Source organism: Clytia hemisphaerica, unplaced genomic scaffold (assembly GCF_902728285.1).
Source record: "Clytia hemisphaerica strain Z4C2 unplaced genomic scaffold, Clytia hemisphaerica genome assembly, whole genome shotgun sequence".
NCBI lineage: Eukaryota > Metazoa > Cnidaria > Hydrozoa > Leptothecata > Clytiidae > Clytia > Clytia hemisphaerica.
In genome coordinates this window covers 467,935-488,945 of record NW_027103316.1, presented here as the reverse complement: position 1 = coordinate 488,945, position 21,011 = coordinate 467,935, and the positions used below count along the sequence as shown (strand labels likewise).

At 35.7% G+C, this 21,011-nt stretch overlaps 2 protein-coding genes across 4 annotated transcripts in view; one reads left to right on the top strand and one right to left on the bottom strand.

Annotated features, from left to right (window-relative positions):
- Nucleotides 1–21,011, top strand: part of LOC136814185 (uncharacterized protein DDB_G0284459-like) — a 66,247-nt gene that overhangs the window by 29,216 nt on the left and 16,020 nt on the right. For all 3 annotated transcript variants that reach the window (XM_067070695.1, XM_067070703.1, XM_067070712.1), the window contains 6 exons: nt 4,165–4,238; nt 5,316–5,382; nt 15,096–15,208; nt 16,563–16,599; nt 17,291–17,425; nt 17,795–17,998. In XM_067070695.1, the coding sequence (XP_066926796.1) occupies nt 4,165–4,238; nt 5,316–5,382; nt 15,096–15,208; nt 16,563–16,599; nt 17,291–17,425; nt 17,795–17,998 (630 nt within the window). The remainder of the gene's footprint in view (nt 1–4,164; nt 4,239–5,315; nt 5,383–15,095; nt 15,209–16,562; nt 16,600–17,290; nt 17,426–17,794; nt 17,999–21,011) is intronic.
- Nucleotides 882–3,390, bottom strand: LOC136813779 (open rectifier potassium channel protein 1-like). Its single transcript, XM_067070271.1, has 3 exons — nt 3,192–3,390; nt 2,387–2,729; nt 882–2,173 (listed from the first exon to the last, which is right to left on the bottom strand). Exons 1-3 carry the CDS (start codon nt 3,300–3,302, stop codon nt 1,329–1,331), a joined length of 1,299 nt encoding a protein of 432 aa, XP_066926372.1. The 5' UTR covers nt 3,303–3,390; the 3' UTR covers nt 882–1,328.

Sequence of the window (21,011 nt, the reverse complement as noted above, 5' to 3'; positions counted from 1 at the left end):
ACACAAGGAAAGACAGACGCAGGTAACGTCATTTTGGTGACGTCACCATACAATGTTACGCCTTGCTATTTATATTTTGGTAGAATGAAAAGACCAATTCAACACTGTTTTTTTAACTTTGTGGTTATAGAGCCTTTCTCTTTCAACTTTATGGGACAGGTCTCATACTAAATTAAAAATAAAAACAAGGATATGCCTTATATCGTCAAACAGGAAAATGCTTCAAAATAAGAAAATTTCAAATCCTTTAAATTTAATGACCTATTTAAAAAGTATGACCTAAAGTACCTGGGGAGGTATTGAAGCAAAATGGGAACGGGTATCGGATATGTACGAGCCATCCTTTTTACACCTTCGAAAATCACCTCGCAACTCCCTAGTACCGCCCCGGCCCAAATAATCATTTTCTATTTTTGTCATCATAATGTTCCTTCCCGCAAAGTAGGGTTGATTTTGACTGAATAATAATTAACAGAAATAACTAGAACAAGTAATTTTAGGGGTACAAAAACCATAAAACAGCAATCAAGTCTCTGAAAGGGCCCCAAAATTACGAAATATCAGAAATCGACTCTCTCAAAGGGTCATAAACTCTCCTAATTTGGACTAGAGTTTGAAAATTGGTATAATAAGTCTCTCCAAGGGGTGTAAAAACATCAAAAAGGAAGAGAAATTATCGAAATTCAGTCTCTCCAAGGGTTGATTTTCAAACATTGGTTCGGACAAACCCGTCACCTCGCAACCCTAGTACCACTCTCCTCGGCCCAAATAATCATATTTTTCTCTTGCAATTTTCATATAAATAAAGCAAACGACTATTTTTGATACTGATACTTTAAAGGGTGATTCCTTCCCGCAGAGTATGGTTGATTTAGACTGAATAATCTAGAACAAGTAATTTTTCATCAGTAACTTGGTAAAATATCCAAGGTTTTAATACAAAAACATAAAAATGTTATCTGTTATGAAAAAAATCGTCTAAATGTTAAGTCTTCAATCTTCAACCTGACTTTAGCAGGTGGTGAATGCTTTGGAGAATCTCTTTACTACTAACAACGCTTTCAGTATGGATTGCCTTTCACACGTCGAAAGAAGTCTTTTCCGTGTGAGAATTTTCTTTCCCGGTGAAGGAGTTGTTGGTGTAGGATCTTCATGATAAAAATGGACCGACTTGTCTGGATCTTCAACTGTGTTCAATGCTGTCGCTATCATCTCTACGTCCACTTAAAATGTCTATTTTTTGTTTTTCCTCTTCTTCGTCTTAAAATGAACAGAAGCCCAACTTTTCATTGACTCAGATGAATTCTCTTGTTTTGCATCAAAAGCTTCTACAGCTGTATACTCTGACCCCTTCTCAATGTCTTTATCAGCAGCTGCTGTATCGGCCTGATTGTCTTTTGTGTCCTCGTTTGGTTTTTCTGTCCTTGACAGATCTGGTTCTTTATCCGTCGAACTTTCAATTTCTTTATTTTTGGTTTCACTTGATTCTTTTTAGTCCTAACACTATTGATTGCTGTAGAAGGGGAGAGGAAGATTTGTTTGGGATTATTTGCAGATATTTCAGTTATTTTAGAGGCAGACTGTTCTTTCTTTTTATTTAAGTTTCTAAAAGAAGATTTGACTTTGGTCAAAACTTCAGCAGGAACCACGCTGCTTTTTCGGGCACTTCTCATGCACCATTTGGGTATCTTGATGTTGCCGTTAGCAATCAATTCGTTGACACTGGACATAAGATATGCGATTGCGCCAGTACTGATGGTAAATAATACAGCATGTGTGGTCCATACCAAGAAGTGAGTTCGAAAGGCTTTTTCGCTCGAGTAGGAGAAATCTCCAAAGCCGACGGTACTAATGGTAAGAAAAGCGATGTAGAAAGCATCACTGTATTCGGTGACCGTCTGGTATGAGGAGTACATGCAGACAAAGGAGAAGGCAACCCACAAGAGGAAAGTAAAGAACGTTTGCACCACCATCACGTGCACGCTGAACGTCTTCTTCTCTAACCTTCGATTCAACATATTGTTGTAGAAAAGTAATACGCACGCTTCTGTAAACGCCGTCACTACGTGTCCCGCGCTTAAGTAGAGTGACATTCCCAATGCAATGGTAGGGAAAGCGTATAGGATGGTCAGACCTTTTCCGATCCTTGAGTATGGTACAATCCGTCCGAAACCTATGGAAACAATATGTTGTAAATTTTGTATCTATCGACCCTGAATTAATTTTGACTGACAGATGTCAAGGCTGTAAACTATTAAGCAGTCAGCACATGCGCACTTTGTCAATTCAACGATTGCGCACAGATTTGTTTTGACCCTGGATTTACAAAAATCTAAGAGATCTATCATCGAACAAATTTTGTTATTCTGAAGTATAAAATATTTACCTATGGTGAAAGTGACACTGCAGGTGTAGTCGAACCATTCAGCCAAAGTCGAGATAGCCATCTCACACCGCCGTGTGTAATCTTTGGGTTTGGCGTTTGTACAAAGCTCAATGGCGTAATCTGCCAGTTCGTTTTTGTAATTATTGCTTTGTGATGTGTTGTTGATCAGAGAGAGGTTTGTTTGGAGGAGGGCTACTCTAGCGCACAAGTCTTGATAAGCTTTTTCATGACGTTCGATTCTCCGGGGCGTAGGTGTGTAGCAGTGTTCGATGTAATAGAAGAGGAGTGCACCCAACATCAGAAAACAGAACACAATCACAAAACTGATGGCTGAATATTTGAGCTGGAAATTCAATAAAATATTAACACAGTGATTCTTATGGAACTTTTAGTTTTGAGAATTTCTTTCACAATATAGACTTATATTTCTATTTCTATTTGGTTGAGTCGCAGGAGGCTTTGAGGCCCATTTTCGCAACTATAGACGTTTTCAATTAGCGTCCCGTCAGCACCTTGAACTGACTACCCAATTCCCCTCACATGGCATGGTTTGACCCGGGCGAAGGTTCATTCATTTGCCAAGTGAACCGCTGCGAGTGGGAATCGAACCCAGTGCATTGCGCAATGCATCATGGGTCATCACTTGGGGAGAATTCGGAAAGCCGATATCGTCTATTGGGGAAATTTCTTTTGTCTATGCAGCTTGTTAACGCGAATCCAAAGTTTTGCCGTTAAAACAGGTCTCGTTTTGTGGGTAAAAACAGCATAACGTTTTTCATGGAATAGGAAACAAATCAGAACGTACCTGTTTGAAAAGTTTTAACTTTGCTGCAGCCAAACTTTTCTTCGGACAAAACAGAATTCGATCGGCATCGATACCAAAAATCTTTTTTGTCGATTCAATATGAAACTTCATTATATTTACCAAAAGTCTCAAAACTATCAAATTTTGAAAAAAAGTTCTTCAATTCTCAAGCAAAGAAAAACTTGATTTGAAACTGTTGAATTTTTTCGAATTGTTTTTGTTGCGCTGGAACAACTTCTTTTTCTGACGTCCATTATTTTGTGACGTCAATTTCGAAAGGGCTCTACAAGACCCTCTTTTTGCATAATTGCTTTTTGTATAACCCAAAGTTAACTCGACCTCTACAAACTCTATCTATATGTACGTGGTAAAAAAGGCATGGCTTTGGCCAGTTGCTTGGGTTTCACTGCGAGTTCTGCAAGAACAGTTGCTCTCAGTTACAAGGCTATTGGCTATGGGGATGATTCCAGCGATTCTCTAAAACAGCGGCTATGCCCCCCCCCCCCCCCCCCCCCCCCCCCCCCCCCCCCCCCCCCCCCCCCTAAAAAATTCACTGATAAAAAATACACTAAATCAAAAAAATATTTTTAAGAGAAAAGAAAAACGAATGCGCTATTTCATTTTTATGGAACAATATGATCACGAAATTGAAATGAACCAAAGCTACAATTGATATCCTCGACCTTATTTGGATTATGAAAAATCTATAGCTTTTTTTGGAGTTTATCAACTTCATCGAGAACGGTCTGACCTGGACGACCGGCGGGGACGTACCGCTGGGGTTTGAAAAGTGGATCCTGTCTGGTAGATTTGGGACCCTATCAGAACGCAAAAAACTAAAATGACAAAAAATAGGAAAATTTTCGGGACAACGGCTTCCTTTTCAACCTTTAGAGAGTTTTTCAATCCTATCTAGAATGATTTGATAATGTGGATTTTCTTTACCAAATCGATCAATTCTCTTTTTTTACAGTATGTAACAAAGTACTATGCTCCGCGAGAAGACGGTATTTTAAAATGGTTGAAAGATGGATGCGTTCTTAGATTGTAAGTTTACTTTTTCAAATTTTCATCTGTTTTACATGATGTTGATAGTGTCAAAAAATCTTCACGTTTTTGTTGTTCATAGCAATAGCATGTTAGTTTTTTAATCTTATTTTTCATTGAGATTCAATTTAAAGGGACATTAAAGTAGTAAAATGTAAACATTGCGTGAATCACGTGACATTAAAGAGAACAATTAAAATCACGTGTCCAAAACAAACTTTTGAACAATCAAAATTAGCCATATTTGGTTTGATTTTTTATTTTGACATGTGACATTTGTTTTGATTTTGTATCCGCTGCATACAGTTTGTTTACAAATTTCGCAAGTACTGTTATGTCCCTTTAAACATTTATTTAGAATTGACACCTTGCCGGTAAAGTCTTTTACTGTTTTTACAAATCTGGAGTGTGTTCTCAACTGGTTAGAGGTTATCATTTTCTGAGCGATTTTCGGAAATTAGACCCCGGGACCCCTGATAAGTTGTGACAAAAGGGGTATATTTGTTTCGATCTATACTATGAGATCTTCAGTTGTTAAGCTACCAAGAAAATCAAACTGGCTCAGTTAGCACCACGCTCTGTTCTAAAGGGCTGCAATTATTTAGCAAAATCGTTCAAAACCTTTTGCGTGGAAACAAAAACACCCCTGTGTCTCAGCCCCACTGTGAGAAATTTACTTTGATTTCATCCCTGTTCGAAATTCAATGTTTGAAAATTGCACTCCAAAACCATTCCACTGGATTTTTTAACCTTGGAACAATAGAATTTCTATCCCCATTGGGATTTAAATAGGAAGTTTTATCCCCATCGAGGAGCAAATCCCCACCGGAGTTCTGAGACAGGAATGTACAAAAGCAAAAGCGACGGGGATCTAATGTAATGTTTATGATTGACATTTTATTAATGTTCATCCAATATCTGGATTAAGATCTCAAAGAGAATTGACAACTCTTGCAGATCTTCCTACGGTGCCACGGGTATGCTAGGAGACTAGATATTTGGATTAAGATTTTTATATAATGTCGTAACAATTCTGACTTCTGTATAACATTGAGATGAACGTCTGTATTTCGGTAGGTTTGCTGCAAGACTGTCTGGACATCCTCAGAATCGACTCAAACGGTTGAAGCCTGGAAAAAGCAATGTGAGTAAACAACAATTTTTATTTTTGATTTTCAAAGTTTGGTGACTTTCATTTCACATCAACAACTTCTTGAGGCTTACTTGCATGGTGGAACTTTTTTATATGAGTTTCAAAAACACATTGCGTGCCTTAGAAATAGTTTTTTTTTTGGACCTACCCCGGTGGAGGTCCTATAAATTAATCTTTGTCCGTTCGTTCGTTCGTTTGTTATTAGCTTTCCTCGTGATTGGCTCATTAGTTAATTCTGATTTTTTGCACAAAGATGCATAACTATAAACCCTCGAATGTGACGGAGCCCGATTTTCAAAAAAAAAATTTTGGGCAAATTTGGGCCAAAAAACGGCTAAAAAACGGGTTTTTTGGACTTTGTGAAAAATTAGGTCGTTGATTTTTGATTTTTTCTGATTTTTTGCATGAAAGTAGGGTACCATCGTAGGTAAAAGATGGCTTAAGCAGATTTTTGCAAAAAAATTTTGTTGGCTCAAAAAACGCATGTTTATCTATAAGAATCACTATTAATAAGCATACATCAATGTTCTTAGTCAAATTACTCCATTTTTTTATGAGATAGATGTTTTTTTTGCTCAGGAGGGCTTACTTTTAAAAAATATGTGTGTTTAGACATGAAATTTTGGTTGCCTGGCGTGTTTTTATAGGAAAATAGGCCAAATTCGATATTCTTTTATAAGCACATTATCAATTACTTAGGTATTAGCTCTTCTCGAGATTGGCTCTTTCATTCTTTATGATTTTTTGAGCAAAGATGCATAACTATAAACCCTCGAATGTGACGGAGCCCGATTTTCAAAAAAACAAATTTAGGGGTAAATTTCAGCTAAAAAACGGCTAAAAAAAGGGTTTTTTGGACTTTGTGAAATATTGGATCATTGTTTTTTCTGACTTTTTGCATGAAAGTAGGTAAAAGATGGCTCAAGCAGATTTTTGTAAAAAAAGAATTTTTCAGCTCAAACAACGCATCTTTATCTATAAGAATCACTATTAATAAGCATACATCAATGTTCTTGAAATTACTGATTTTTTTGATGAGATATGTTTTTTTGCTCTCGAAGTCTTGAATATGAAAGAATATTTCAAGAGCATGAAATTTTGGTTTCTAAACGTTCTTTTACCATAAGAAACAAACGACTAATTTTAATAGATCGTCACTATTTGTGTTCTGAATGATTGTTTCATGGTCACGCTTATGTAGATATCAATTATATATGTGTTAAATGGGGACAACCAGGTAGGTCACTTGTTCCAACATGTTTTTTGAAATATTCGCCTCGCATATCTACTTTAAGTACTCTCCAACCTTCCAAGTGCAATACAATTAGAAATTCAACATAGAGAGCAATTTACACTATTTTCCAGCTGAGGGGACCAATGATTTAGTTCGAATTACAGAAAGATTCAAATAATAAAGGTTAGAATTGCAGAGAGTTGGCTGTATAACATGTCTTAACTGCATTTACATCTATGTATATTTCGGAAAGTGTCTGGACGGGGTCTGAACTATTTTATTCCCTTCAGTGTTTGAAATATTATTTTTATAGTTTAGGACACTTGATGACAAAGGAGGAGTCTTTTTATGAAAAACTGTTTTAAAATATGCCCATTTTACAATATTCTGGCCATGAATAATTTAGAGTCTAGTCTTCCGATTTTGCAAAACTTGAAGTAAAGTTAAGCTAGAAAACATCAATTTTGACCTCTGGATATAACTGATGTTTGGATGACTCAGCTTAACTTGTTTTACCGTGGATGATGAGTAAATCACGCCGATTATCGAGGCTTTTTTGCTGGAGATCAAACATCTTACAATAAACGAGTATTAATAGGGATCGTCAACTACCATTTTTAGCATGATGTCAAAAGATTCAAAGTGTAGTATTTTTTTGTGAAAATTTAATCTATTGTAAGACATTTTGCGCAATTTTTAACCTCCTAGGTAAAAAATCCAGCATTCCCCAGGGGGGTCTTTGATTCGCACTTAGCGAAAAATGAGTAAAAATGGCATTTTTTGCCCATTTTAAGACTATGAAAGCCCAGTAAAGGGTCAAAATGGTTTCTAAATGTTGTCTTGTACTAATATTCAACATAAAAAGACGAAATAACCCCAGCGAAATCGCTCAATGTTTCAATTTCAAGCTAAAAAGGCTGATTTTCTTCGATTCTGGGTAGCAAAATGCATGAAAGCAGCATTTTTGAGGACCCACAACTTTTAAACTTTTTAAGGTACACACTTGAAATTTTCAGTAATGAAACACTTCAGAGAAAGCTCCGGGAAAAATCAATCTTGAGTTTTCAAAAATTTGCTATAAATCCATAATGGCGCCCTAGAAATTGAGTTTTCATGCTAAATGCCAATATTTCAAGCTAAAACTTGGTTTTCTCAGGCTAAAATCTCAAAAATGGTTTCAAATGGCGTCCTGAAATTTTTTAGTGTTGAAAGTATTCTGGAAATACTCTTGGAGAACCAAAACGGTTTGGGTTAGAAATTTGCCAAAGTCTGCCATTATGGTATTGCATTTCCCACTAAAACGTAATATTTAGAGTTAAAGTCTGATTTTCTCAGGCTAAAATCTCAAAAATGGTTTCAAATGGTGTCCTGAAATCTTTGGGTGTTGAAAGTATTGTGGAAAAACTCTGGGAGAATCAAAATGTTTTGGGTTAGAAATTTGCCGAAGTCTGCCATTATGGAATTGCATTTCCACTTAAAACGCGATATTTAGAGTTAAAGTCTAATTTTCTCAGGCTAACATCTCAAAAATGGTTTCAAATGGTGTCCTGAAATCTTTTGGTGTTGAAAGTATTCTGAAAATACTCTGGGAGAATCAAAATGGTTTGGGTCAGAAATTTGCCCAAGTCTGCCATTATGGTATTGCATTTCCCACTAAGATGCGATATTTAGGGTTAAAGTCTGATTTTCTCAGGCTAAAATCTCAAAAATGGTTTCAAATAAGGTCCTGAAACTTTTTGGTGTTGAAAGTATTCTGGATATACTCTGGGAGAACCAAAATGGTTTGGGTTAGAAATTTGCCAAAGTCTGCCAATATGGTACTGCATTTCCCACTAAAACGTGATATTTAGCGATAAAGTCTATAATTTTCGCAGGGTAAAATCTCAAAAATGGTTTCAAATGGTGTCCTGAAATTTTTTGGTCCTGAAGTCTTTTGAAAGTATTCTGGGAACACTCAAGGAAAATCACAGTGGTTCACAATGGACATATATATGCCAAAGTCTGCCATTATGAATTTTATTTCTTTAGGAAGAACACTCAAGCTTACTCAAAATATTGTGTTTTAGAATGAAATACAATTCCATAATGGCAGACTTTGGCAAATTTCTGACCCAAACCATTTTGGTTTTCCCAGAGTATTTCAAGAATACTTTCAACACCAAAAAGTTTCAGGACCTTATTTGAAATCATTTTTGAGATTTTAGCCTGAGAAAACCAAGTTTTAGCTTGAAATATTGGCATTTAGCATGAAAACTCAATTTCTAGGGCGTCATTATGGATTTATAGCAAATTTTTGAAAACTCAAGATTGATTTTTCCTGGAGCTTTCTCTAAAGTGTTTCATTACTGAAAATTTCAAGTGTGTGCCTTAAATAGTTTAAAAGTTGTGGGTCCTCTAAAATGCTGCTTTCATGCATTTTGCTACCCAGAATCGGAGAAATCGGAGAATCAGCCTTTTTAGCCTGAAATTGAAACATTGAGCGATTTCGCTGGGGTTATTTTGTCTTTTTGTGTTGAATATTAGTACAAGACACCAATTAGAAACCATATGGACCCTTTCCTGGCCTTTTATAGTCTTAAAACGGGCAAAAAATGCCATTTTTACTCATTTTTCGCTATAGTGCGAATCAAAGACCCCCCTGGGGAATGCTGGATTTTTGACCTAGGAGGTTAAAAATTGCGCAAAATGTCTTACAATAGATTAAATTTTCACAAAAAAATATTACACTTTGAATTTTTTGACTTTGCCATTTGACGATCTACCCTAGTATTAACCCTTTAAGTGCCAATGTTGAGTATATTGGACATGAGAAATCATCATTTTTTGATCTAACTCGTAGGAATTGGATTGTGCTTCATGGTCAAGCAAAAGTGTTACTCTATAATTCTGTTTTCTAGCGAATTGAATTTTACCACTTTACCACTAGACACCTTTCCGTCATTCTGTCAGGTCCGCACAGATATAAGCCTTTAAAGTTTGAACTAACGATTTTCTTAAAAAACTTAGAAAAAAGGACCGTGGGACTGAAAGGGTTGACTTACCTTGTGGATAAATCTTTGCGTTGACTAAATTTCACGAATCAGCTATTATTTCCCTAAAGGTTTTGGCCAGAATTTGCATATTAATTTTTCGAAGGATAAGTTTTTGCAGAAATTAATCCACTTGTTAAGGTAATCTTCAGGCGAGGTGATGAAGAACATCCAATCAGTGATTTCAGACAATTTTCAGCTTGACAGCCGGTGCAATATTCCGTTTTCGATTCTGACAGGTAACTTAGGCGGAATGATTTTCCATATGATTGTTGTAGTTTGGAGGCCGTTAAAACAAGAAAACCCTTTTTCGTGTCTTCCTTGAAATTTTGAATCCACCGTTCCTCACCCGCTCAAAGAAATGCTTGAAGAAATATTCTGATAAAGTGGTTTTGGTGATTTTGTTTTCAATTTATAGAATTATAAAAGCATTTCTTTGAGTCCGTATTACTAGTCCGTGCACAATTTTTTTTTACTCAAAGCCTTGCGTCATAACAAAATGCCTTTACCGTCAATTTCAAATTCGCCAGAAAAGTCTGGTAAAGTTATTAAAAAAGTTTTTAAGACGCTTTTAAAAATTTCTCGAGTTGAACACAGATGGTATTCCAATGAAATTGATGCTTATACCTTTGACCTTACAGAAATGATTGATGTGAGGAGCCAGACGTTTGTACGAAAACTTGTCACGTCTTTTCATTTACTTTTAAAACTGTCTTGCAGTGGAGACGAGATTGTTCGATGGAGAAAAAACGGAAATTGTTGAAGATCTCAATCTGAAAAGGGAATGCTATTAAAATGTTTTATTGAGGAAAAGACAGTTTTTCAAAAATGTAACAAGTGATATTATAATATGAATGGTTGTCTTGTTTGTGGAGAATGTTTTTATAGTTAGAGTGGACAGAGTTTGGTTGAAACGTTTTTTGAGTGTAACTTTCTTGAGTTACTGGTAGATCCAGTTTCTGTAACAATTGGATGTTTGCTTGAATAGTTCTGGTCGCGTCACTATATCTTTATAACGCAAATGATTCAGCATAAATTTTGATTTTAATTTTAAAGCCCTGGTTAATCAAGTAGGCCATCCTTAGTTAGAGATAATTTTGAGATTATAGTTTCCTCGTAGGAAATTTGCTGTTGAGTGAGAGTAAATTATTCACCGAAATGCCATGATTGTTTGGCGATCGAAGGGAAGAGAAAATTACCGCTAAATCACGCGTTGTCGAGTTTCACAATCTTGACACATCTTTACTGTCAAAAAACAAGAAGGCATTGTATTTGTCAAGTTGTTTTTAACACGAGATGATTTTCATTCGGTGATGCAATGGTTAAGTAACAGCCTCAAATAATGGATTGATAAAATGTCGAATACAACAAGAAAAATACCAGTTTAAGTGAAAGATTGAGGTATCGTGTGGACTAATTAGAAGCAAAGATTTATAAAGCCCGAAGAGCTAGATGGCGTGTTTTAAGCTTTTCCAAGCAAAAAAAAATTGAATATCAGAAAAAATATTGTTGCTATTGATTTCAAAACCCGCGAAGCATCTGATTAGTCAAGCATTGAAATTCTATTGTAATATCACGTGACCTAGGTAGGATTTCCTACCTAACCACGGCACACTTTTCAGCAAAAGTACGACATCTAGCCCTTTTGCTATCTATGATTAGAAGCCATTAAAGGAATTGTTGATGGATTTTTTTATATTATGGTTTTTGCTTGTGTCTTGGAACTGCTTTTTCAAGAGCATAGTTTATTACAAGTGTACTGTTACATGGGTTTTCATGTGGATTGAGAGGGAATCGTAATAATCGCTGCTACATCTTACGGGCATGTCAATCAAAAGATTTTAACTAACATGCAATCTCCTATATGCGGAAAAGAACTCCTTGATTTAGAAGCAGCTTGTGAGATTCTGTTGAATGGAGTCTCTTTGTCCTTTTAGTCGTCAGGAAGGTTTAAATATCTTACATTGATCGAGACACGGTATGGAAATCTTGTTGACATGGTACATCTCTTGAAACAACCTAGAGGTTGTATTGCATGAGTGTTTCAAATATAACATCTTTTATGAGAGGAAGGAAAGAAAGGCATTTCTCTTGATTCATACCATAGATTCCTTATTTCTGTTTTTGACATCAAAGCATTTCTTTTTTATATCTAATTATTCTTACAAGCGGCTTGCTGTGCTATAACGAGTATTCAAGAAGGCTATTTTGCTTTTTTTGCTAATAGCATTACCTTACTCTCATAGTGTTTGTTGCATTGGAAACAAGGCAGTGTTTTGATATCACTTTGCTTATATCATACGAATGTTTAAAGTGACACGAATATAGACAGAGCAGAAATTTAAAAAAAGAAGAAAAATTCTTGAATTGGCATGACTGAGATGTTATATTTCTTTCTGAGAAGATTTTTTGGTTAGATAGAAATGTGTTAAAAAGGATCTACGAAATAAACAGATTACCTAAGTTTTATATTTTCAAATTTGGGTATGCTTTAGGCTGCACGCATCCCCTCTGATATGTTTTGATATAGGGGCTGCGTATCGTGTATAAAATTCTCGTCCGACAGCTACATAATACGCAGCCCCTATATCAAAATCAATTCTGGGCATGCGCGCAGCCTATGTATGCTTTGGTCACTTGGCATCTTTTAATGATATCAGGGAAATCCTTTTTTGATTGATGAGATGAAAGTTTTTCCCTAGTATTTCTAGTTCCTTTTATTCTGCATACTTTAAGAGCAGAAACTTTCGCGGGCAAAAACTTTCACGAGGTTGCAAAATCGCCAATTTTACTTTTGGAACGAATTTAGCGGATATAACGCATTTTTTATTATTATTTTTATTTAAGCGAATTTGATAATAATGATATTCATTTTGCAGGCAAAAAAGCGATAAAAATGCACAAAAACTGAAAACTGAGTATAAATAAAATAGCAAATAAAGTGTACTTTTTGCGGAAAAAACTTTCGCGAATTTCTCGTGTAATTTTTTAGTATAAACTTTCGCGGAAAAGGTTAAAAATCGCGAAAATCGCGAAAGTTTCTGTCCGCGAAAGTATGCAGTTGTCCATGTCTCATGCTCCTGAATGCGCAATCATATTTTTCTCAAGAAATTTTAGTATTTAGACAGTGTAGCATTTATCGTTCATGAATATCTTGTTTGTTTGAGGAGTTCATATAAAGAATCTGCTTGTTATGCGAACGTATTAAGCTTTTTGCGCTGTGAGAGGAGGTATGGATTTAACAAGTTCTTTCTAAATCAGCTGTGAGATGATGTGATGCAAGAAACAAGAATGCCATTTCTTCTTTTCGTGAATTAGCATGGTGGTGTGCCATCTTGAAAAAGTAAAAAATGGCTGTGAGAGTTGTGAGAATTTCTAATTGGTTTATTTATGGAAATTTCATCACTTTAGATTCTATGCAGTCATCTACATATCCTGGGGAATCCAAATCTTAAAGCTAACCGTATGAAAAGAGTTGAACAAGAACATTGAAGCTTCGGAAATGTAGTTGACTCAAAAATGCGTAACTCAAAAATGCACGGGGAATAAAAAGTTGTTCGCACCTTGTGTGGAAATTTTGAGTTATGGAAATTGGGCTGAGTTATGGTGATTGGTTTGTATAACATTGTTAACTGACGGGACCCGCAGAAAACTTGTTCGAGTTAAAGAGATATTCGAGTTATGGAGGTTCGAGTTGTAAAGACTCCACAATATATTGTTCCGACGATCTTTTCATTGATGTTATTTTGAGCTCTTTGATATTGTATGGATGATCCTTCGCACTATACGCGAAGAAAGGAGGCTTTTCTCAATGATTTCCTGATGAAGATTATCATGTTCGAAAATATATCACGAAGTAAAACCTTCCTTAATTACGTATACAACGTCAGTCAATTAAAGGCTAATTATACCACCTAATTGACGATTACCTCTCTTTTCCGAAGTATGTCAGGAAAAAAACTCAATTCATTCAATTGAAAAGTTTTGTTTACTTTAAACGAATTTTAGTGATTGTGCTCAATGTATGTAGGAATTCCTTTTTTTTTTCTTTCAAGAAGTTTTCGCGTGGTCTGGCTTAGGTTGTTGTTGTTAAGTGACTGGCTTTACACCTAACTGTTTGACATGTTTTGATTTTCTAACTTTTGGGAATAGTGAAAAGTTATATGAGTACTATTTGTGTATGAGAGTGTAAAAGTTGACGAATGTAGATTTCGCATGACCCCAATAATGAAAAGGTTTTTTCTGGTATAAACTTCACTTAGAAATATCTTTAAAATTGTCACACTAGCCGTTGGATTCGCCGGTAATGGACTATACCTCGATAGGAAGGTATTTCTACAAATGAGAGCATAATGGAGAAGAATGTTTGATGACGAAAGCTGTATGTTAAAAAGAAGAGGAAAGGCTGTTATCGGAGCTTGGTGTTTTGAATTGTTTCTTCTCTCGAGGCATAAGAAGATGAAAAACCACTACCTTCTGTGTCTAGAATAACAGTTTTATTCAAACAATATTGGACTTTGCTTAATGTTTCTATTAACAGGAATCGAAAAAGTTCTATTACCCAGACATTCAGTCATCTTCAGTTATCTTAACTGCTCAAGAAATGCATTGAACGAACTATGGTTACCAGGAATAGCATTTGAAAAGAGGCTGATCTTAATCACTTGTTCAACACATTTCAAATGTAAGGGAGTTAGCAATCAGAGAAGCAATCAGAGAATTAGAGAAGGAAAGCCTGTTATACAATGGAAAGTTCAACGACATTTCATCTTTCCTTTTTTTATGTGGAATGATGTTCGATTATACATTACATTCAGAATATTGCTTTGGTGTTTGTTGCGTGAAGAGCAGCCATGTCTTGTTTCTTCTTCGTATGAAGATCCTGTGAAATGATTTCATGGATTTCATTGATAGATTTCATTGATAGATTCTCTTTTTTCTTGGACGGAATTTTTAGCAGAAGCTTTGCCTTCTAAACTGATTTGCAGACATTTTGATTTGATCCGCTGAAAAGGCTATCGTTTGATGACAAAATCTGTGGGTGAAGTTTAGCATGGTTGTTTAAAGTTCCAAAAGTATCTCATGCCCGTAAGCCCCTGTGTACCAAGATACGCAACACCTTTGGATTACACCTATGTAGATTGCATGCAAACTTTTATTTACTCGTTCTGATAAGTGGTTAAAACTGTTTGATAGTAGTTTCAGTGAGTTTATATTGTCGCGTGTTTCTCAGGTATTCTTATATTCAAAGGATTTCGATAAGCAAAGGGTAGATTTAATCTCAAGTGGATGTGGTAATAATCCGTGTTTACGATTCCTACTTCTCTTAAAGTAAGTTCTCGCTCTGGCTTTTCAGTGTTATCTAAAGTTCTTGACATCAAGCTTTCATACATGATGAAGTGATGCCTGGATATATATTGTTTTTTCACTTTTTCTTCTAGGCGAGAAATATTTATCGTTTTTTGAAGACTTGTAAGAAACTTGGTTTACACGATGATCAACTTTTTGAGTTGAAAGATTGGAATTTCATCACACGCAGCCACCGAAAAACAAGGTACTTGTCTTGTAAGGTATTCCTCAAAAAGGGACGTTGATTGGTTCTACATACTTTACTGGTTGGGGCTCCCATCCTTCAATAGGCCATTTCACAGTCGAAAAGCGTAATGGGTAATCAGGCCCACTGCGCGCTGATGACGATTTACTATTGGTCCAAAATTTTGAAAATTAAGTCCAGCCAACCGGAAGTCGTTACTAGAGCGCAACCAGTCCTGTTTACCTATGATTCATTTCGACTGAGAAATGGCCTATTGTTTTTCGTCTTCAAAGTGAGAGCTGACTTTGTTTGGACAAACATTATTACATACAGGAAAACGGCGATGAGGATTAGCCAGCACATCCTGTTTACCACAACAGTCTCTCATTGACCCCCTCATTAGCGCTCCTTTTATTCTTTAAGTAGTCATAAATGTTCTCGTTACACTGATAAAATTGAATAGATTACTTTACTTGATTGCAATCTTCGCTTCAAGCAATTCAAAATAATCACTGTTTCAAAGACTGCCAGTTATTCAGGCTAATTGTGTGTAACGCTCGGTAGATCTACTAATTGTGCTAATTTTGTTTTTATATGAAAATGAGAAAGTAAAGTTTTATTTTATAAAAATATTTGGATAAGAAACCTTCGATTAACTTAATTTTCATTACAACCGAAAAACCTTTTGAGACATTATTTCCATGTCATTACCCAAACCAGGCACTTTTAGAATTCGAACCAAATAAGCTTTGATAGCGCCCTCTGTCCGCATTTTCTTCAAGAATTTGCCTGAAATTTCCAATGTTCTTTTCTTTTCATCGTGTCAAGATTTAAATATTCGGATGAAAAGGTCTTCCATATGTGACGTGATTTCTGAAATAATTTTCTTTTTGCAACTTCAATTATTCATGCATTCCATCGATATTGTAGTCTGTGAGACGAGTCTCATTCACAGCATTGGATTTATGGACCATCGACATCCCGTTATTCACGTTTTTTATAAGAACATTCAAAATTTTAAAAGCCTTCGGATGTTCTTAACTATTGAACTTTAAGCCTAAGAATGTTCCTAACATATTCTTTTTTTCACCATTTTGGGGGTATTTTTATTTGTCCATTTTCTTAAGAAATCGGGTGTTTTAGAGTCCCCAAAGCCTTAAAATGTTCTTAACTTGTTCTTAATATTTTGGCCATCGAAGCCTTATATTTTTATATAGTATGTTCTTAAATAAAACGTGTACGGACATATCAAAACAACGAATGAAGACTTCTTCTCTTGAAATCATCCAAACGATCCTCATTTCCACATTTTCCACACAGAACGAAACTATCCAGCTATTTTTTCTAGGGGTAACTGATTTTTCTTTTCTTTTAGAGCGAAGCAAGTGGAATGGGTGTATAGAGCGAAGAAGGTAAAGTCACTATCAAAAGTTTATTTGAAATTATGACAAATCCTTTTTTAATCAAAGTTTCATTTCAAAGAATAAAGAGGAGGTCTTTCATCTATCACGTAATTCGTTTGATATTGGTGAAAGGAGTCCTCTCGGTAATTGAAGATTGACGAAAAAGTCATGTTCTGACTTCCTAACTGATACCTCTATTTGAAATCAAAGTATGAAAGTTAATTAGGTAGACTGATGATTCACTGTCTTGTGTTTTCTTGGCTTAGCAAGTCATGAACAGATTGATTTTTAACTAATTTTTAGAAAAAACTGACGTCTGTCGGATTCATTTAGACTATAATCCGATGTTTCTATTTTCTTACGGTTGCACTAGAATATAACATCTATTTTCTTAGTATCTGTAGTGTTTTAACCAGCGAAGGAGCTTCGTCTAAAATTAAAGCAGATAGGATTTAAAGGACTTAAAACGTTATATGGACTTATTGAACGCAATATGTTAAGAGTGAAGTATACTCCGGATGAAGCTGGGGAGGCTGAAGCCTCAAAATGAGATAAAATTCGCGAGGAATTTGAGAAAGAATTCTCATTTGCTCCAAAGCGGAGAGGCTGAAGTCTCCCCAGTCTCCCCGTTTCCGCCGGGCCTGAGAGTGAATACTAATGACTGCCTTTTCTATGAATATTACTTGATTTGGTTTTGCAGGTTGTATCTACTATATCTTGGTTGGCTTTGGTATTGAAGAACCATTCGAAATATGCAGAGAAATTCATTCCACCCAATTTCAAGTTCAGATACTTCAAGAATATAGTAGATACAAACCTCTGCATGAAGCAAACGGTAAGAGGCAATACTTTTCACTATCCACTTTATCAACCAAGTTGCTTGCAATATCTCCTGAGTTTTTTCTATTATCTTTTTTAGAAGAGGAACTTCTGGTCATATAAAGTATATCGAACAAAAATTTACGGTCATAGACGGCCTCAGATCCTTTTCATTGTCCAATATATAAGAACAAAAATTTAATATAGACCCGTTTGCAGGGGACGTGACTCCATTATCCCGTCACTTTTCTTTCCCGTTATTGTTTTCTTCTTTTTTTTCTGCCCAATCTAGTGGAGAATTTACTTAACTATTAGACGCCTTGCAAAATTAGACTTCAAGCGTTTACCTTAATTTATCTAAATTTGACTTCTTTTCCTCTTTCAGATATCATCAAGCCTTTCGAGGCTTTCTCACAACAACACGCTTTCACCGTCGACTCCTTCTACCTCTATCCTGTACGATAGTGATGCTTCGTCACGAACCAAGAGAAAGAAAGTGACTTTCCAAGAAAATGTCCAACAACATCTTTGTCTGGTGGAAAATAAATCCAAACCTTACTTCAACACTCACAAAGATGCACCACCTAAGGTAGGAAGCCTCCCTTTATCATCGGACACACAGCTTGCTCACAATGTTGATTCAATGTTCAGGCAACGACGTTAGATGAACGTCGAGAGGAAAAAATTTACGTTAACGAGCCCCCCCCCCCCCAGTGGACTTTCAATTCATGCAATCATGAATTGAATCATTCACGCCATGTTTTTTTTCGCAATTCACGCAAATTTTGTTAATGCAAAGCTTTCCAATTCACGCATTCACGCAAGTGAAAAAGCCCGTTTACGCACACTTTCTTTGATGAGCTCCTGGAAAAGTCTGAAAGACGACCATCTCAATTCGTCTTAAGTGCAAGATCTTTAGAAAGTGTATGTGCTTGGCACGTGAGGAGCTTGTACGACTCTTGTTTTGTTTTTATGATCTTGTTTCTTGAAAAAAGGTTCCTAATGAAACGAAATGAAATAGAATGGTTAGTGATGGTATGCTAACAAGCTTCGAATCAAATTGCCGAAAGATTTGAAAATTCGTTTGATTAAGAATTGTCTCGCCTTACTGATGCTATTTTAGTTTGACTGATTCAGTTTTGTTTTGGATGTAGCAAGCCAAGGAGGTTTTTCACATGGAAGATTCTTTGAATGTGAAAGGAGTAGAAGAAGGTTGAACATTGCTGATTGGACAGTTATTATATTCCTTTTATATATAACCTTTCATTACTCTGCTCACTTTTGTTGTTGATGGGAGAAAAACTTTGTCTTTTTATTCTTATGCTTTAAATGATATTGGAAACATGGATGCTTTGGGATTTCGTTAATCGATAGAGTATAGTGAGTGATGCTACTGTAGACTACGTCATATCTTTCGTTTCGAGCGTGAGACTTCTACTCTAAGGCCTAAAAGCTTGGAGCTGTCAATTGTGCGAATTGTGCAGACTTTATTGTGGAATAGATTTTGTTTTGCAAGGCTTTGTATCCATCTAAACTCAGTGTTGGTCACATTTCAAATTACTGTCCAACTGAAATATACATTTTCACATCCCTAAACAAAGCGTTCTCCGGTGACTGATTTGGTGATCTTTGCATGTTTCTTAGCCTAGACGCAGCTTGATAGAGAAGTGAGCCTAGTGTGGATGCTGAGATTCTTTTATGAAGGCTATGGAGGGGATACCAATTTGTCGTCGTCAGGTTTTGTGATATGTCTACATGAGACCGTCAGTTCTCCTGTCGCTTAAGCGGATTTTCGAACAGTACGTGTAGCGAGGAGTGAAAGTAATTAATTGAACGAAGGGTTTGGGCTATCAGATGAAAAGTTGGGATTAGTAGCGTTTTCAAAACTCTTTAATCGCTTTATAGAGACGAGCAAAGAGACTTAATGAGATTAAGTTTTCTCCATCTCTCGTGAACGAACGGGAGTTTTCTATTCGTAGTAGAAATTAATTTTCTGTAGATTTGTACGTGTGCCAACGACAAAAGAAATATCTTGTAGATTGGTTATGTATGTGTGTAGGCTAGTTTGGAAGATTTCAGCTTTTTTGAGTATCGTTTTATTTGTCAGAGTGTCAGAGACCTAGACTGGAATCGTTCATAATGTACAGATAGTCGCTATATGATAATACGATTATTGTTCCGGGATTTAGTTTGTATAACATTTGTTCCCTCCATTACTTTTTGCTGTATTTCTACCATGTCTGAATTAGTCGTCTAGCTTGCTAGACTAATGATACCTGGCTTTGGTCGCTTCTTTTCTCTTTTCTTCCGTCAGTGTTTGACTTGTAATACTCCAAACTTTCTGTCGTATGATTTATAATACAAACTATTTCTGATGTTTCTTTTGATTTATCACTTGCTCGAATTTCATTTTGCGATGAAAAAAAAGTAAATAGTGTAGAGTAACTGCATGCCATGAATTTTTCATTCGTGTTTTTTTCTTTGTCAAAATGGCGGCTTAGTGACTTCACGAAGATTAATGGCAATCATGAAAAAAATCATGATGCTTAGTTGCTATGGTAACTTAATATTGTTGACAAAAAATAAGCCATAATGATGATTTTTGTGTACATTTGGGAAATGAGGCGTAGATCGTTAGATGATGATATCATTGGTAGAAAAACACTTGTCACAAAAAAAGCATTTTCGTATAACATAACTATTATAACTGATGAATTGGTTTTGAAAATCGTTTTTTCTTAGCAAGTGCAAGAAACCTAGAAAAAGACGTGATAATAAAAAACCCTTCTTTGACACTGGTCTGTTAGACCAAACAAGAAAATAAGAAACTCTTTTCTTGTTCGTTTTGAATTTTTGAAGAATCGATTCGTAAAATGAAGAAATTTGCTTTGCAATCAGGTAAGGGAAAGATTTTCTTTTTGAAGAAAGTTTATTTGATGTCTTTGTCGGAGGTTTAGTGATAAAAGATCTTCGACAAGGCTTATGATACTTTGCGCAATGTAGCGTTAAAAGTTGAAGTCCTCTACAACATTTTGGATTGGAAATATCTGGAGGATGGGATAAAAATTTGGTTTTTTTTTTCTTGCACAGAGTCTACATATCTGACTTGTAGTCTGGTTGCTTGACTACTATTGCTTTACCATTGCCTATTTTCCATCGTTGAATCAGGTCATAATGTTTGCATTGTTATTATGAGATTGAGCCTTTTTTGAGCCTTTTTGTTTATTTTAAAGTTTTTAAAGAGAGAAATTGAAGTGCGTGCTTCTATTTTCAGTTGTCTTGAATACAGTTGCACGTCTTTGATGACGTTAAGCCACTCAGAGATCACTTGATCACTTGTTGCATCTATGAAAAGATGACGGGTTTGAGAAAACCACCAAATGATAACAAAACCATCAAAAGGAAAAAAAAACTTTCACGTAAAAACAGAAATTCTGTTCATGATTAAGAATACCGTTTTCACTGCAGCTGGGATGGTGGGAGAATTGTTATATTTTAATACTTTTTTATATAACTTTCAATGGTCAGGCACATTCGATTTAATTGGATGACCATTTCATGTGGTGACTTGTGTGAAAATCAAGCACTCAGTCTTTAGAATG

Bases quoted from the DNA above. Each gene is read 5' to 3' on its own strand.
- LOC136813779 (XM_067070271.1), bottom strand. From the start codon at position 3,302: ATGAAGTTTCATATTGAATCGACAAAAAAGATTTTTGGTATCGATGCC. The intron at 2,730-3,191 runs GTACGTTCTGAT...TTGAATTTCCAG, and splicing joins AGTTAAAACTTTTCAAACAG to CTCAAATATTCAGCCATCAG. The intron at 2,174-2,386 runs GTAAATATTTTA...TTGTTTCCATAG, and splicing joins CAGTGTCACTTTCACCATAG to GTTTCGGACGGATTGTACCA.